This window comes from Haemorhous mexicanus, chromosome 1 (assembly GCF_027477595.1).
Source record: "Haemorhous mexicanus isolate bHaeMex1 chromosome 1, bHaeMex1.pri, whole genome shotgun sequence".
In the NCBI taxonomy this organism is placed as follows: domain Eukaryota; kingdom Metazoa; phylum Chordata; class Aves; order Passeriformes; family Fringillidae; genus Haemorhous; species Haemorhous mexicanus.
In genome coordinates, this window is record NC_082341.1 from 59,691,139 (window position 1) to 59,710,800 (window position 19,662).

The 19,662-nt window shown below is 37.1% G+C and overlaps 1 protein-coding gene across 1 annotated transcript in view; it reads right to left on the bottom strand.

The window, feature by feature from the left end:
- ADCY1 (adenylate cyclase 1) overlaps positions 1-19,662 on the bottom strand; it is a 144,963-nt gene that overhangs the window by 39,799 nt on the left and 85,502 nt on the right. The window contains exons 5-7 of the mRNA XM_059838983.1: positions 16,549-16,676; positions 10,133-10,291; positions 8,475-8,616 (exon numbers count right to left, since the gene is read on the bottom strand). Coding sequence (XP_059694966.1) covers positions 8,475-8,616; positions 10,133-10,291; positions 16,549-16,676 — 429 coding nt within the window. The remainder of the gene's footprint in view (positions 1-8,474; positions 8,617-10,132; positions 10,292-16,548; positions 16,677-19,662) is intronic.

Genomic DNA, 19,662 nt, shown 5'->3' on the forward strand with positions numbered 1-19,662 from the left:
AGGCAGGACCAAGTCTCCTGGTGGTAATATTTGTTCCATGACTATCTTCAAGACATTTTGTCCTAAGATAGATGAGCACATTTATTTTACTTTTTTTTCCATCTTCCTGTAGCTAAAATCATCAGACATTTTTTCTACTGCCCTTATGATACTTTTTACTTATCACACCTCAGCTATCCAGTAAGAAAGTGTATTAGGGATTTTACCAGAAAATATAGAAAAAGTTTTTAGCAGTTGTAAAGGAAAAACCAATATCTAGGAGATCAACAACAGAGAAAAATCTTCTACCAGTGCCCTACATCTTTCCTTGTACAGATTCCACATTTATGGAGGAAGAAAAAGAGAGAATGATACTAGAGCACATAACTAATTCTATCAATGACAGCCCAAACTGCAGGCTTTCACACCGATGATGATGATGCACTAGCAGCTTCATAGCTAGAGCAGGAGCAATCCTGAAGATGTAGAGCAGTACACTCTGCAACACAGACATTGTTCTTCTGTTTGCGTTTGCTGCGTAGTAACACAAGCAATTTATTTCCAGTGTTTGAGTTTGTTTATTCCAGCTTGGGCAATGCAAAGTCTCAGGCACAGAACAGCCCCTGTCCAGATACAAGCTAGAGCTTCCATTAAATGGCTGTGTGCCTATCTGTTAAATTGGCTCTGCTAAGGTATATCTAGGGTGTTAAAATCTGAAACACCCAAATTATGCATTCAGATCTCTAGTTAAATTCCTTGGAAGAAGCTGTGACCTGTTGAGCAGAAAGACCACCCCTGGACTCTCACAGTCATGGTGGCAGCAGCAGCTACAGGTAGCTGTCAGTTTGAAAGAAGAAATCTTCAGTTTGTGCCCAGATATGGACTCAGATGCCTGACGTGCAGCATTTCACATTAGAAGAATTTTGTCAAATACATTTTTGCTTGCAATGTGCTAATAAAGGAAAGAGTTTTTATGAGTAGTGGGTTAAGTTTTTATATTCCCTTCATTAAATGGGAAGCTCTCTTTTTCTGTCACTACTAACAGTTTCAGATTCAGAGCTCTAGCACTCCGTAAGGGCTGGTAAGCATACAGTCGCTTAGGTAAAAATATCAGAATCTATTTGTCCAGAAAATTCACAGCTTACAAGAACTATTAAAAAATCCTTGAAACAAAGTAAACTGAATATTTTTAGAAGAGTAAGATGCCAAAAAAATCTTAGGGATCTGTTAGGCATACAGGAGGATTTACTGGGACATAAGTGCTCTGTGGAAAAAAACCAAATTTTACATGATTGGAAAAAGAACACCATATGAGAACAGTGTAGTATGTTCCCTCAGACTTAACCAGAATGGTTAAATCAAATCAACTTTGAAAGAAATAAATTTCCCACAAATATGGATGGAACTTCATTTTGAATGGAAGTAATAAATTAAAAAGATTAGGTGCAGCAATTTTAGACCTATCATATCACTCAATTACTTCCTTCTGTAGCCTTCTTTTTCTTCTTTTAATCAGGTCAGACAAAATGCAACAAATTTCTATTAAAAACTCCTAGTAATACATGGATTATAGGCATAAAATTCTTTCACTGTTAAAAGCTCAATTAGAGTATTATTAAGACATGATAGAAAGCATCCCAAGATTAGTTCACCCTGTGAAACATTCCAGTTGCCAACAGTAAATTAACAATAAAGTCAAAAGACAAGCATAGGTAGTCTCTATGTATTTCATCTATACAAAGCAAAAACATCATTGTGAATCTATGTTATTTTCTCTCTGCTATATTGCATAACATTCATTCCATGCTGGGGGGAAAAGAATCAAATCAGCCACAGGAAAGACATAAGCTGACAAAACCTGTTGTCTGGTGATGGGGAGATGTAGAGCCTAGTAAAGAAGGATGTATGCCAAGAAAAAAATACTGCCTTTTCAAAAAGGCTGATGAAAAATTTGTCTGTTTTCCTGTTACTCTGTGGTGTGAGGACTGCAATGCAGGATGCTTACAATCATTAGTTTATGCTAGATGAAACAACAAAATATCAAAGTGATATGACAGCCTTAGCCACTTTTCTTGCAGCTGTGGCATGCAAGTTAGAACAAATACAGAAAGGGTGACTGGGCACTAGAATGGGCTACCCAGAGAAGTGGTGGAGTCAGCAGTCCTCAAGGTGTTTAAGAAAAGACTAGATGTGCCACTCAGTGCTATGGTCTAGTTGAGATGATGGTGCTTGGTCATAGCTTGGACTTGATGTTCTCAAAGATCTTTTCCAGCCTAAGTTGATTCTGTGTGATTCTGTGTGAATCTCAGTTTGCTGAATCTCTCCCTATTTTGTCATGAGTCAGAGAAATTGTTGATTCTGAGCTGTAAATCCTCTGCAGTTGACAATAAATTATGCCACAGGTGTGTACTGTAGATAATTCTTCCAGAGAATTCTGGCATTTCAAGAGATTTTATATTTTAAATAGAATATTTTCCAAAGGATGCTCCTAAGATGTGTTTACTTATTAACAGTCATCAATCTTTCAGCTAATTTTTCCTAAAATTCAAAAGACTGAAAATAGTAATTTCCTCTTCCTGAAACATTGCTTTAATTACCCTTTTTAAATGTACTACTGTTTTGGTTTGGTTTTTTTTTTTTTTTTTTTTTTTTGCTATGATTAGTTTTTTGGCAAAAATAAAACTGTGGTTTTAGCCATCTGAATTGGAATGTTTAGGGCATGATTCAACACAGCAAACCAGACAGGACACAGAGCACCATACCTCTAACCAGCATCCACTTCCCTCTGGCTGGATAACTAAATAAAGATTCAGAAAAAAAAAGTGGTATTCACCTGCATTTTCAGAGTGGGCATAGTATTGCTCAGAGAATTCAGATAAGAAAGCAGGGCTGTCCAAGCCACAGAAAGAATTTACTGAGACTGCTTGGCATGGCTTTGTGTGTGCATGGTAAGGGAGGAAAGAAAAGTGTCAATCTCTTCAGAGAAAAGTCTAGTTTCCAAAGGGCAAACAGATATAGTACTCACTTTCATGGATTTTTCATGACTGTCCATCTTTCTGTGCTATTCAAATAGTAGGTGTGGATAGCATGTGATTTACACTGCCACAAACAGAAGGCAACTAATATATTTGAATAACCCCATTGGTGAATAACTCACTAATGCATTAAAAGAAATTTTGCAGATGGTGATTTACAACCTATTGGAAGGCAATTATTGATTATGTTTGAGGTAGACTCTAAAATCCAAGAGACACTTATGAAGACACAGGAATAATTTGTAAATTGTATCAACAGTGCTTCCCTATGATCTTTGCACTCAATGACTTCCATTCCTGGACATAGCTCTATTCCTGTTAATGGTACACTCTGGGGAGGCAGCTGGGCAGTGCAGCAGAGAGTACTAGGGAGATGGTGGATGGTGGGGACATCTTGGCCCTTGTAGGCCAGAAACCATGGGAACATCAAATAGAAATGTAAAGGAGGAAGCAAAAAGGAATGTGGTACTTTGTTTTAAGGTAGTCATGTAAGACTGCACCTGTAAGATTGTGGTTAACCAATACTGCTAAGTAACATTAATAATGTGATTATTGCTTGGCAGTGGAAAATTTCATTCAAAACTGTAAGAGTGTATAAACCTAGTTTTAGTTAGAATAGGTGACTTCACAACTTCAGAACTTTACAACAAATGACTTCTTGCTTGCACCTAAGTGGAGTCCCATCTCTGAATTGCTGACAGTACACAGCAGTATTTATCTCTCCCTTGTCTCTGGAGCCAGCAAAGTTACACCATGAAGCAGGTTCCTTTAAAGCTGGCAACAGTGATGGCAGGCAACTTCTGTAAAGGCAAAAACTAACACATTCTGAGAAATTGTTCCCTTCATGAAAACTTGATCACTTCTCATCACTGCTCAGCTATTTGTAGAAGTACCTTTAGGAATTTTACTTAATTGGCTGTGCTGGGCTGTTTTCTCAGCTTTTGAAACAAGGAGTCCCTTCAAAACTAGAGAGGTGCCACCACAGAGTGAATTGCTGCAATAAATACAAAGAAGTGAGGCCAAATAAAAAACCACTCAGGTATAACTGAGGCTGCACCAACCACAGAGGTGTTTTACTGCAGGAGAATCAGACTTTCTAGGGCAACCAAAAAAATGAAGCAGACAGTCCAGCTAAGCCCCTACCTCTGCTGCGCTTCTGGGAGTCAGCCACACCACTAGAAAAACTGAGGCAAAAATGTTTTGACTACTGTCAGCGCTGACAATGAAAGAACAAAAGATTCTGATGAAAGCCAGATACAGTCTATTAAAAAATTAAATTAAAATAAATTAAATTTTAGGCAAACAGTTTGAAAGTCATAACAAGGATTAGTCAGGTGAGTTACCAAGAAATCATTAGTAGAAAAAGTTATTCAGCTGGTCTAAACAGTTATAAAGTTCTTGTAAGGGGCACTGAGATTAAGACGTACCGCCTAGATTTTTTTTTCCTTGAAATAAAATCCATATAAAGTAATATTTACTGTGCTTCACAAAGTTAGAATTTTTTGAAACTAACAGATAATAATCATGTTTCTAAAGCATGGAGTATGAATCTTGTGAATATTTAATATATTCAATTTTATAAATTAAATGGAAATATATGTTTTTCTATCTGGATCAAATCTACTTTAAAAGCCCATAAAGGCATTCACGTGTATGGTCAGATTTGTTTCTACTTACATAAATCAAAATTTTCAAATTTTCTCTCAGTGCAGTATTTTAGTCACGTGACTGTAAGTATTAATATCAATATAAAATATCAAGAAGGTATAATCAAACTTTACTTAAGAGAAATGTGATGGCTTTTAAAAAGCTAGTAACTTTACCAGGGTATCTATCAGGGAACACATATTAAAAAAAGCACCTTTCCATAAGTTTTTAACTATGAAAGTCAGCAAAAAAGATTCTTTTAATTAAAAAAAATTCTGTTGGTGCGAATCAGATTCATTATATAAGTCTGTTTAGGAGCTGAATGTAATCCAGTAAATTATGCATAAATATTACTTAATAATAACAATAGTAATGGAATCATAAAATGGTTTGGGTTGGAAAGGACCTTAATGATCATCTAGTTCCAAACCCCTACCGCAGGCAGGAACACCTTCCGCAAGACCAGTTTGTTTAAAGCCTCATCCAAACTGGCCTTGAACACTCTCAGGGTTGGAGCATGCCTAGATTCTCTGGGCAAACTGTTCCACCCTCACAGTGAAGTATTTCTTTCTAACAAGTAACCTAACCAACTCTCTTTCAGTCGGAAGGCATTACTCCTTGTCCTATCACTACAGCTCCTGCTGAAGAGTCTCTCTCTCTGGCTTCCCTGTAGGCCCCCTTCAGATACTGGAAATTGCTGTCATGTCTCCACACAACTTTACCTTCTCCAGGCTGAAGAGCCCTGATTTTCTCAACCTGTCTTTGTGGGGGAGGTGCTCCAGTCTGCTTGCCAACTTTATGGTCTTCCTTTGGACTTGCTCCAACAGTTCCTTGTTGGAGGAAGGAACTTATGGCGGGGGTACCACAACAAAACTGCGGGTGAGGTCTTACAGAGCAGAGTAGAGAGGCAGAATCATCTCCTTTGACTTGCTGGCTACTCTCTTTTTGAGGCAGCCCAAGGCACTCTTGGTTTTCTGGGCTGTGAGCGCACACTGCCAGCTCGTGTTGAGCTTTCATCAACCATCACTCCCAAGTTCTTATCCTCAGGGTATTCTCAGTCAATCTCACCAACCTGTAAGTGTACCTAAGATTGCCCTGACCCAGCTGTTGCTGGCTTTCTTGAGCTTCATGAGGTTCACACAGCCCCACCTCTCAAGCCTGCCCAGGTCCCTCTAGATGGCATCCCTTCCTTCCAGCATAATGACTGCTCTACACAGCTTGGTGTCATCAGCAAACTTGCTGGACTTCCATGTCATTGACAAGGATACTGAACAGTAGTGGCCTCCCCACTGACCACTGTGGGACACCACTTTTCACTGGTCTCCAGGTGGACAAAAAGCTGTTGACTGCATAGACTAATAGATAATAATAGACTAATATATTCTTTACCAAAATAAAAACTGTAACAAAAGAAAAAGAAATTTATTCCTTCAGTGGCTGCTTAGTGGTGCTCTCACATTTAACCAGCAAGCAGATCAGATCACAAAAGTTAGCTGATTCGACAGAAGATTTAAAAGATGGGAATAATTTATAATTTGTTCATATTTAAAAAGTACCTGGTACATGAATGAGTCATCTAACACTGTGACTATCATTCTTGGCTAGAGTGACCGTGATGAAAAATTTCCCTGTCAGACCAAATATAGAAGAATGTGGGGCATGTGTCTTCTAAACAAATATTGTTTAACATATTCTTGTACATCTGTTGCTCATAACGTTGATTTTTATTCCATTTGGTATCATACCTGCCTGAGTCAGCTCACGGTAATGTCAGAGATGAGATATAAAGAATAAAAACTGCATTTCAACTGCTGAGGTTCAAGAGGAAGGCATGCAGTATTAAACCAGAAGATACCTGCATTTGCCAGGTGAAACTCTGTCTTGTCTGTGCTTCATGGGTAGCCTCCTATTTTTATGTCTCTAAAGAGGCAATGAATGAATTGGGCTAGGAGGGAACAGCAGGAGTTGATTTAGAAGGCAAATGTGCTATTATGTAGCTTGTGGTCCGTGATCAGTATGCAAGTGTACAAAGATGGGGCATGGCTGTGATGGACTGTGACAAACAGCAAAGTGGTTTGCTGATTGACCTGTGAGTCCAGTGGAGAAACCAGTCAACACCAGTAAAATTCATGAAGGGATTCTTTCTTGGCTGACACGCCACTGATGCACGCCGGAGAGCTACTGCTAGCCAAGCTGTGGAGCAGCATCTGCCATTTCCACACTCTTCAGCGACACCCATGGGTAAGATAGCATCTGGGTTTATGTAGCTGATGACAAACAGAGCAGTCCCTTCTCAACAATCACCAGCAGTTTCTCAGCAATCTCACAAAGACAAAGAAATGTGTGCTCTCACAGCAGTACACTCTCATTCTTGCAGATTAAACGTGCATTGACCTGGCTTCCTTCCATATGTGATTGTCAAGCTTCTGTTCCTCAGTCACGGTTTTTTGTAGCACAATTGACACAACACAGTTTTTCTATGTAAAAGTCTCATTAATTCCCTTTTGTCTCTCCTTGTCCTTTTGAACCAACCTGTGGAAAAATTTCCTGAAATTCCACTATTTATTTCCTCAATATGAAATAAACCTGATAAATTATAACACAAAAATGAAACGATACATAATGCTGAAGGTGTTAAAACAACAGAAAACCAAGACAAACAATCTAGCAGAAATAGGCAACACACCTACCTTGAATAAACTCTCCCTAGCATTTTCTTCCTTCTTGGGATTGATTACTTTAGGAAATACTGATTTCCTAAAAAATGCTAGTACTGATTTCAAAAACGCCACCAAAAACCACTCTCACTGACTGCCAAAGCGGAATCTAACCTGCTGTTTTTCCGACTGTTTTCTTTCATATTATCTAAAACTGAATTTAATCATATATACCAGAGGAACAAAATGTGAAATTGCATGATTTTCATAGTGCAAGAGAAAACTCAATCTCTCTAATAAGAAAATGCTTTAGAGGAAGTACATAAAATCACTCTTCCAGCAGCCTTTCCAGAATAAAGCAATGGGATTTTCAATCCCAGAATCAAATTACCCTGGTGACTGGACTCCCAACATTTTCATAAAAACTCACAGAGTCATCAAATTAAGACCAAAAAACTGATCGGAGATATGATATTCAAGATCACCTGTTTCTTTGTGGTTATGTTTTTCTCAGACACTTGATGGTTAAAACCCTTAAATATGGAGTTTTGACAGCTTAAAAAGCTGGTGTGTATAAAGACATCATTTTAAAACCTGACCAATATTTTCAGAATTTGGTACTATATTTTTCCCCTTGAAGGTGAAAATCCCTGAATTAAACTTATTTGCACAGAGTTACAGAAGATAAGGGTGAAAAAATCTGTATCCCAATTTCTATGGCTGACATAAAAGGCAATGAAGTTTCTCTTGGCTGTTATCATGTTATGATAGATAACTTCAAAGACAAGCCTCATGTGACGTAGAAAAGGTTTACAAAATTGAAAGTGTTTAAACAACAGTTATGGACTTTCAAACTCCTACTGAGGTCACAAGAAACATTTTTCAGTAGAACAAAAGACTGTGCTCAGTAACCCTTTGAGGAGGAAAGGTGTGACTACAGTCGCGCCTGTTGGAAAACCACTGTCACCACCTCACCGCATGCTGAGACCCAAAATGTTACCATTTTGAGTAAATGGTAAACGCTGAGCCTTCAAGAGTGTTTGAAGAGTTTTCAGGGAAAAAACAACAACAACAAAACAAACAAGCATTGTCTCTGCTTTCAGAATAGCACAGAACAGTTTTTAAATTATGAAAATATATCACTGAATAAGCATACCTTCCTACGATGGGATGGCACAATAAAATATGTTTCAATATTATGCTTCTTCAAGAAACTATTCCTTTCATGACCATATCCTGGTTCTACCTCGTAGTCCCCATTTAGGCACTCTAAGGTGGTCTTTGTAATGTGAACTTTCCTGGAGAGAAAATTAGAGATTATTGTTTAAGGCAAAGATACATTATGACCTTATTGCTACCAAAATTTACTCCTGTACAAAAGTTCATAAAGAAGTCAACAGGTCGATTTACATGCAAGACCATAGGTTTAATGTAAAAACAAAACAAAACAAAACAAAAAACCCACTCCCCCTCCCCAAAAAAAAAACCCCCCAAAAAAAGTTAGGTTTTGTACTTCTAGCCAAATTGAACATAGAAAAAATTCTATTACATGCATTTTCTAAACTTAGGCAAAGTTAACAGAAAGATAGCTGTTGTCTATCCAAACACTTGCAGATTTGCCATTTTGTAGAAAGTGAGGGTCTGAACATGATCTTCTACATTGTGTGGCCTTCTTAAGTTTTTACCTCAACGGCTGCTTGGAAAAACATCCTGCTGTTTAAAACTTGTGACGTCACACTCCAAACCTCTCTTGTGTATAAAGCAGAAATTTCTTTTTCTGTCTCACTTCACATGTCTGACTCATATAATTCATCCACTCTGTTTTGTAGGCAGCTTTCTGACTCACTTTGTTTTGGCAATACACCAATCTTTAATATTATTTTTGAGTTTTCTTATATTGAAAAAGTTTTCAAATTTTCTCCTGAAAGACTCCATATATTTGAAATGTCTTCAGAAAAGATATCTGAAAAAATTTTACGTTTTTCCTCTATAAACATGTGTTCAGATTTTTTTCCACTGGGTAACTTTAGGATAATGAATACATAAAATACACTGCCAAAATTATCTGAAGTAGATGTATGCAATAAATAAAATTCATCATTATCACAAAAAAATTAATTGGTTCCTTTGTCCTTCTGCACAGCAATCAAGATCTCGTAAAAATCAAAAAGAGTATGGCAGGTCCTAGTCCAAATGTGAGCTACATGGAGAACACCCATGCACCTTTGCAAATGTTCACTGTATTTATTCAAATTGTGTCCACGGCTGTGCAATGAGTACTTAACATTCCAGGACATGCCCCATGGGTCGGCTGCAGGTTTATGTGCTACTGTATCATTTGCAAATCTCATCAATATCTGAGCTCATAAACTGGTATGTCTTTTCTACAGCATACAACTAGTGTTGGAAATCTGGTCAAAAAGGAGCAAGACATCCCCCTTCCCCCTCAAAATATAGAGGTGTGCAAGGGTAAAAATTTCCTGGAATGGCTACTTTTGTAACATGAAATGATCAAAGTCTAGCATTCTTACATTTCTAATATTGTCTCATTCCTACTTTTTATATTCAGCAACTTCTAAAAACGATTTTGTTTTAAAATGTTTTACTTCTAATCTAACCTATTACTTATACAAATATCAAGATCATTTGTAAAATTCCACAGGATAAATCACATAATACATTGATTACTCCTGCCAAACACAATCCTTTTCATCAATAGCAATTATGTTGCAAATGCCTTGAAAATGGAAGAAATTCTTCACCAATAGAGTTTTCTATTTCTTTTCCCCTATGGTTTTTTTTTTTCAGACTTACCCAGGCAGTCCTCCAGCTTCCATTACATTAGCTAATGTCACATCATTTGACCAGACATCATATTGCCATTTTCGGAGACCCAGGACCCCACAGAGCACCCTGCCTGTATGCAATCCAACTCTCATGTTGAGATCAACCTCTGTGGCTTCTGCAACAGATCTGTAATGGACAGCATCAGAATTAATAATTAGATGATTGCTCCTCATTTTCTCTCCTCCCAAAATTAACAGATATATTTATACATGACCAAATAGAAAGGGTCTTATAAAACCTGAAATGGTTTATTCAGGTACTGTTCTCTACCTTCACTAGTTTCAAAGCCTTAATTGCCATTCCAAAAAAAAAAAAAAAATTGGTCATCTTTTATTACTGTTGTACCAAAATATCAGTATTTCTAAATTTCTTGACCATTTCTGTGAGAAAAGAAGCACTAATTGAGATCGCCAATGTATAAATAATTATTCCCAATCTACTACATTCTAATTGGTTCAATTACCCTTACTAGAGTACAGGCCAAGGAAAATGTAAAAGTAACAAATCACTGTAAGAACAGCAGAGTGATTATGAACACTAATATTGGTCCAATGCTCCTGTAAGAGTGGAACTGAAACAATCTGTGACTAGTCTTGCACCTGTAAATTAAATCTAATGTTCAGAGTTTTTTCACTGCTTAGCTGGTAAAGGATGAATTATTCTGCAAAATTGTTATTAAATAAAGAAAAATTTTTTGTGCCGCAATAAGGAAAGAGTCTTCATTTCTGTGAATGAAGGGCATGCTATGACTGGCACTCTGCAAAAAGTTGTGAACACTGAAGAGGCACTTTGAAACTAACAGTCTTTAATATCACATGTTGTTTGATAACACTGTACATAGATTTTTTTCAGCTCTTTCTGTTAGACAAACGCCTGTCATTCCACAGTCCAGTTGCTGTCCAAAAAGTGATATTATATCTGAATAAAGGAAACTGACTATCACTGTGAGAATTTATTTTCACTTGACTTTCCTAATTTGAATTTTCCAATGCATTTAATAGAAGAAGACCTTAAAATGGGACTCTAGCTATCATTTTCCCTTGGCCTTCATTGACAATTTTTTTTTTGAAGTGTCATCTAGTTACCCTGGATTTTGCAGAGATGCCTTTAGAAAGATTTTCAGCTATTTCAGGTGTTGTACTTGTTTAAATTCAATTAACAGAAAGGTCAGCATAGATCAAGAAGTGGGATGTGCAGCAAAGATACTTGGCCTCAATTTAAATAATAAACCCTTCCCCTATGAAGGTACATTCCATGTCAGCCATCACTAATGTCGGTAACATGGTGATCTCTTTTATCTCCACAGGGAATCTTGGCATAAACCATTTTTCATTCATATTCTATGCAACAGCACAGAAAGGCTTATGCTCAGCTTTCTGAAAGATTAAATATTTCCTTGTCCTATTCCTACTCACTGCAAGTCAGCTCTCCCTCACTCAGTATCTGTTCCCAGTCAAGCCTTGGATATGACTTCAAGGAGTCCTAAAAGGATTCTAGTGTTACAAAGCTTTGTTGTGCACATGGCTTGATAAATCTTTGAGGAAATGAAAGACCCTAATACCATAAGACACCTAACAATAAGTGACCACACTTTGTATCTTCACCTGAGCATGTGTGTTGTGTCATTAACAGATTGGCCTTACACCAAGCCCACACCTTGCAAGACAAAGCCCTTCAGGATTACACCTTGCCTGCCTATGTTCTCCTGCATAATTTAGAACCTATGTAATATTCATAATTAATGAACCTGCAAAAGTTTGGGTTTCTCTGTTCACAAATGAGTGTGGGTTTTTTGTTGGTTTTCTGCCTCCTCCTCCATTAAAAAAAAAACCCAAAAACCTCAGACTAAATATCTATGGAAAGATAGTGAAATCCAGACATTGATAAAGTTCACTCAAGGCTTTGACATTGCTTTGTCTGACCGGGGTAAATTTAGTCTCATTTTAGAAACGTTAATAGAATAACGAAAAGTAAATGAAAAAAGATGAGCAGAGAAATACAACATGGCAGATCATACTCCTTGTTAAATAAGCTGAACTGAATCATGCACCAATGAACCATAAAGCAAAATCTGAAAGAACTTTATATTTTGAGAGAAAATTTTCCATAAGTAGTCACTTAGTCAAAAATCTAAACTGAGAATACATTTCTACATCTTCCCCAGAAGGTACAATGTGTTTCAGAGATGATTTCATCATTATTAATTTTGAGTAGGGAAAAAAAGCTCATGAGAAGTTCATTACGTTTTTTTGAGTTTATCTTGTAGACCTTTGTGCTCTTTATGCAGATAATTTCCATAAATAAACCCCACTGAACTATCAAAAATGAGGAATATTAGGTAATATATAAAGCAGAGGCTTCAAATTTAAATTCAGAGCAGTACAATGATCATGTTCCTAAACAACATCAACATTTCTACAATAAAATATCACAAAAATGTCCAGTAAGGTATTTTAAATTATAAATTCATTTCTGAGAAAATATCAGCACTTCACAAACAATCCAGGAACAGGAAAAAGGAGTTTCTCAAATAAACTATTAGTTATAACTTATTCTTTCATAGGTTCCTATACTTAAGTTTTCCAAACATTAGCACAAAAGTAGGCCCAGAAACAAATGGATATCAAAAAACCATTTTCTTTTTAAATCAATTGTGTTCAGAGTCTAAGGAGCTGATTAATAAGAATAGCATCTACCCTGACAGCTCAAGTATCCTACAAAGCCTTTAAATTTTAGCTACCTCAACTACAAGTATTTTATGTGCTGCTACAAGCCATGAAAGTAATTTAGATTACCTGCAGAACAGCTCCAGACCCGTGCTGCTGAGCATTTAGTTTGAAACAAAAAAAGTCTGTATGCCATTTCTTATAATTACTTAGGTCTTTTCCTCAAGTCTAAAACTATCAGCAGAAATGAATGTTTCCTGCTTAAAGGCACAGATATGATTTTTGGTTCAATTACAAAGACTTCCCCAGAGTATTGCTCAGCTGCAGCAGAGCACTAGGACAGAGAGACCAGGCTGTTGAAGGGCTGCTGGCTTACTCTGGCAGAGGTGCAAGCTGATGAAGCTTTTTCCACTGGTAGACAGCTTCTTAAAAATGCAGCTGCTGGTTCTCTAAAAACTTGACATCAATTCACTCCTGCCAGTTCAAATATTTCCAGGCCCTGGACTTTTGGATGACCAGGGGAAAAGCTTCAAGAGTGTTGACATTAGGGAAGTCAATGCTTCTGTCTATTTCCTCAGACAAAAATCACACAGGAAATCTTGATATTTCCATTGGACTTATACAAATGGGCTGCTATAGTTCCTCTCCCTTTCCTGGTGCTTTTGGTCAGCCAATGACCAAGCCCATTGAAAGTTCAAGGATCAACTTCTCCAGTGCAAAAACCTCCCCAGGTGCAAATAAGCTCAGCTTCCATCTCTGAGGTTTTACATGATGACTGGTGGAGTAATTCACATTTGGAGTGATCCATTCAGGATAAAATCACCTATGTGTCACAGCAAATAGCTGATAAACCCAGCTGGATTGCCCAGTTCTCAAGAAGTAAAAGTTCATGGACCTCAGTTTCCTTCAGACCTCTTCAAACCCCACAAGCAGCAACAACATTCAATCAGAAGGTCAGATGAGACTTACTCTAAAGTAACCCATCCCCTCCTCACCACAGTATCTGTAGGTTGGACTAAAATAGTCAGTAGCAGTTGCTGTGATCCACAGATATGCTCCTACTGTGCCATGCTCCCTGCTACTACACAGTCAGTGATGCAGCTAATGATGAAATTCCCACTGAGTCAGTACTAAAATGGCATCCCAGCAACGTGTTAACAGAAGAAGCATCATGAAAATGTACTGTCTGTGTGACAACAGGAATGATTATGGATTCCATTAAAGTTTTGAAAAGTTTATGAATGTTAACCTGAGTATTCTGACCAAGTCCAAAATATAGTATTTATATACTGCTCAGTCAGAATCTCTCTTTATTTTCAATTGGACACATTACAGATTATCTCTTGCTCTGCAACATTTTTGAATGCAGGTAAATAAGTGTGTCATTTCACCACATTTCATCTCCTAAGAGGAGTTGCTGTACTGAGCCAAAGAATTGTTTAATACGAATTGTACCCACTGTTGAACCAAAATATCAGTATTATATATCAGTATATATCAAACTTATCACTAAGGATGACAAATTCCAAGCATAAGTTTATAATGCCAAGACCTGAATTTTACAGTAAAGTGAATGGACTTTAAAAAGACTACCAGCTGGCATCCACCTCTGCATGAAAGGGGCATGTGACTTTCTATCTCATGGAACTGATAAACAAAGCTTAATAATCATACCAATACAGTACAAAATGCTGCATTCCAATTTTACTGTCAGAAGCTCTTGATTTCTCCTTTTCATTTACTAAACACATTTTAAAACAAATTAGTCTGGGGCATCTATCTTCTAACTTCGGTTTCTCTGAAGGAGAGAGACTAATTGTGCTTATGCACAAAGAATGCAGAATATATCCCTCACTATCCAACAACCTTTTATAGATCTGGCATTATCTTGAAACCTTGCCTCTTGCCCATCTTGCTCTCTCACCTTGCTCTGACCACTAACTACACAAAAGACCTAAAATTTATGAATTCTTAAAAAAATTAAATCCTGAAATGGCCAGTAATCTTCTACTACAGCCTCTGACTAAACATGCCTAGAAAACATACTACAGCTCATCCACATAAACTTGCAAAGTTGCAGATGCTGCAAGTGGCTCTGGAAATCATCTAGACAAACATACTTGCTCAGAGAACAGCCAGACACAGAAGTTTGTCCAGAACTGTGCCCAGCTGGGTTTATATCTCTCCAAGGGCACAAATGCCCCACTTTTCAGTGGAACCTCTTAGGTATCTGACTACCTGCACAGTAAAAAAAAGTTTTTCTTCTAATGAAATTGAATTTCTTACACTTCCGTTTGTGCCCATTTCCTCTCATGCTGGCGCTGGATGTCACTGAGAAAAGTTTGGCTTTGTCCTATTTACTCCCTCACTCTAGGTATTTGTGTGCATCGATAAGAATGCAATCAATCCCTCTGAGCCTTCTCTTCTGCAGGCTGAACAGCCCCAGTTCATTCTTTTCTAATTCAACTCCCTTTCCAAGTTTACATTATCATGTCAGTAGCCAATAAAATATACCCTAAAAAGGGAACACGTTCATTTCTAATAGTAAAACTGAAACATTCTAAAGAGGAAAGTTCCAACAGCAATACTAATACCTTATTTGTATACGTGAAATACAGCACAACTAGCAAATTAAAGATCAATGCTAAGTTAAAAGAGAATGACAGCATCATCTGTCGCTTTCCAGGGATTCTAAAAAACCCCAAACAAACCAAAAGGCTTTTGAAAAATGTGTACAAGACCTGTACATCTAGTTATGTTTACAAAGGTCAGGGTTTCCTTATAAATGGAGAATCCCTAATATTCTGCTGAAAGAATACACATATTCTTTTAGGGTTTTATATTATCATAGACTATCAGAAATTATAGATTAAGAGATTAAAAAGTTTTTTATTAATTTTACAATGCTTACAAATGTGATGAACTTGCATTGAATAAGAGAGAAAATGAATTAATTTACCCAACTTTTTATGCTCTGAGAGATTTTGTAGTATGTTTAGCAAATGAAAAGGAGAAGTGGGCAATACAGTAGTGAAGATATTTTGCATCTTTATCCTTTCCCTCCTACGTAATGAAATAGATCTTCAGCTTCAGCTAAAAGCTCATTCACACTTCTCTCACATCCATATTTTTTTGCCTTGGCAAAATAATGGTCAATGTAGACCTCTCAAGCATAAACAAAAATCTGAGCAGCAAAGTAAATTTCACATTACATTTCTGAAAAGCAGAATAAATGAAAGATTTAAACATTACATTAAAATGGGCAAATCAACAGGCTCTGATTCTGAGACTAAAAGCACATATGCAACTGGCATACATCAGGACTGGTTTTGACTTTACAAACTGGTGTGCAAAATGAGCAGTGTTTATCACTGCAAAGCAACACATTTGACTCCCTTCATTGTGGCAATAGGCAATAGGGTATATTTTCTTGTTTCCAGTTATATTTCTGCCACCTATTCAGTACATGTATGTGACTCTACATACTCAATTTGCACACTTACTTTTTACAGTTTAATAAATGGAGTGGAAAATCAATGTCTAGAGTTCCTGAGTGCCGTTCCTGAAATCGGGGTCCTGTGGCCTGAATGCAAGAGTGCGACTTGCCAGGTGAGTAGTGCTAGCTGACACTGACATTTTTCTAAGAGCACACTTCCTGAACACCACATAGGAGCTGTTGCAGCACTCCTGTCTGGGTTCACCATGCATGGTACTTACGTGATGGTGTCAATCATATCCAGTCCCATTTCAACACAGCAATGGGCATGATCTGTTTTGGGCTGGGTCAATCCTGATACACAGTAGTAACAGTCCCCTAGGATTTTTATTCTTCTGCAATGATTTTCCTTTCATAAAAACAGAATGGGAAAAGTTTTACTATTTATATCAATATTTCAATTCTAACAGGGTAAAAATCTTCTCCAATACTACGCAATAATTCAGAGAATCTTTTTGTGATCAAATGAGGTAATTTACAGTTAATGAAATCTGGGTTCCCAGTACACAACAGCTGACATACATTTGTTTATATACTTATAAATAGACACATATATACTGGACATCAACCCTGCATTGGTCAACACACAGCTTAAATATATAGTTCTGAACAAATGCTATTGCCTTGCCCTCATGCTAGGTTAATATAAATTCAAGATTTGCAATGAGACTTTATTTCTATATGAACTCAAACCAAAGGACTGCGGCCAAAACACTGCTGGCTATTGGGAAATGCTTGCATTCTGAGAAGCTTTTGTTTCAAATTCAGTTCAAATTCACCAGAAAATATTATTTATTTATCTGTAAAGGTACACACATTTTTGCATTACCTATTCTTAAACCCCAGTTTGCAACACAGCATAATCAGTAATGACAGACTTGCAGATGAGAAGCCAGTCAGTTTGCATTACAATCAAATTTTGCATGAAGTTTAGTTTCTACAGCCAAAGAACTCTGGTAAAAACTCCCCCATTAAAAAAAAAAAAAAACCCAAAAGTGATGGCATGTGATAATTACTCCATCCATCTGAGCAGAAAGTCAATTTCTAAACAGAGAGCACATAACAAAATGCCTTTAAAAGAGCAGTATCTTTAACTAATAAACTATGAGGAGACATGAAGAGATGATGGCATCTTTTGTAACTAGACTATGGCAACTTCTACCCATTTAGAGTTTGGCACAGAAAAGTAAAGAACCTGATTAAATGAATCCAACTTAGAAAGCTGGGATTATTCCAGTAAGCACCATGAAAAATTAACTGTTCTGAATATGACGGGAGTGGATCCACAAAAGTCTGATTCTTTTCCCAGCAGTGTGCAATATAGACTTCAGCAACACAGGAAGGGGGAAAAAAAAAGAGAGGGCGGTGATGATGGAATTTAAAATTTCTGGAAAAAAAATACCTAATCATAGAATCATACTCATTCAGCTCCTCATGCAGACAAATATTTTCATCCAGTCTCCTGCCTACAAGAATTAAAGCCTTCCTAAGTTGACCACATCATTACCCACATTCCAGCTCAGAAGCAATGATTATGCCTACAGTGATCCTTTTCTCTCTGACATATCACCACGTACACCAGCATTTGAGGCTGGTTGCTGCACACACTTCCTGCTGAAGGCATTCCCATGCCTCTCTACTTTGTAAACGGTACTCAGTATTGAACAAGTACTATAAATAAGAATTACCTCTGTTCATGCATGGAAGAAGGCACAGTTTGGGAAAGTTGGCTTGTCTGCTTCTTTTTATAAATTAAACTTCAAATTCAGATCTCAAATCAAAGAGGAGACCTGTCTTTTTGGGGGTGCTTAAGTAGTAGAAAAGGCTTTTCCAGTTATGACTACTTGACATTTGCTCTTCTGTACATCAGGATTTTAAATATTCCACTAATTATCATTGCTAATATATATTTTAATGAATGCAAGCATAATTCTTTTAGAAGGAATATCACCAGGGCCCTAACAGTATTCCTGCAGCCTATAGCCAAAAATGCCTCACCAATTTTACTCAGCATTTTTGGAAACCCTTTGCTAAATGCTATTATGTAACTAAAAAATTATTGATGCACACAAAGCAATATGCAGATCCTAAAATCTGCGTTGATAAAAACCAGTCCTTTTAACTCAAGGTTTTTGAACACTAATCACTACATTTTTTAATGGAAACCACAAAGTTTTTTACTAGATACCACTAGATTATACTCCCAAGAAAAGGCTTCACCCATCCCCCCTCAATTTTGGATATATCTTGAAGCACTAGAGTATACTCAGTAGTTAAAGCTGAAGCCTACTTTCCAAAATAAATTCAGTTTTGGCCCATACTTCAAAATCTTTTACAAGGCCCTTTTCATCTTTCAATTTGGTATGCATGATTTGTGGCCAGGCAATGGCTATCTCACCCTTAGGAAAGCTATTCAGAAAAGCCATTTCAGTAATCTGGGGTGAACAACACATAAATGTTAATCAATCAATCTCTCCTATTAGTGTCTACCTCACAAATGGCTCATTTCTAATGACTAGATAACAGCCAGTAGACAGTTAAAGAAATAAAATTAAAAAACCAAACCAAAACAAAACAGAGTTTACTCCATTACCACTTTTCTGAGTCAATTTCTTATTTGTGCAGGAGAAAAATAAAAGAAGAAGAAAATAAGTGCAACAGTATTTTCTGGAGAGATATTTATCTTGATGGAAGAGATATGGCTAAATCACCTGCTGGTTTTTAAACCACTAGCCTGTTTTTTTCTTATCAGATATTATCCTCACTGCTTTATCAATTAATACACAGTAATCTCTAGAAAAATTGTTGTTTCCTTTTTCTTGACATGTGAGGTACACTTCCAGGAGAAAGCCACAGTGCAGCTTTGAAAAAGCCATCTTTTCAAGGACTGATATACAAATCAATAAAAAAAACCTCCACTGTCTTTGTTGTATTTCCTCAGCAACTTCCAAAAAATCCTTCTCTTGTCAATATTTTTCACATTTGTGATGCTGATGAATTCATGTGTGATAGTTACAAATTCCAATCACAACTGACACAAGCAACGTCTGTTTAGAAACAACAGGAAATTTGGTTTTATGGACATGACAAAAAGCACTAGAGATTGCCAGCACTGCATGAGGCAGGCAGCTTGCCCACCTGTGGTGCCTCACTAAGACATTTCCAAGTGGATCAGCAGAAATCCCTCAGGCACAGCTGTCAGTCACAGGGTCAGGCAGTGTGTAGTGAAGCCCAACGCAGAAAGCAGAGGGCTTGGAAGTTACTAAGAGCTTTCTTCACACTTTCAGGAAAGCACTTCATAAAGCAGTTTATTCTATCTGTTATGTAAAACCAGG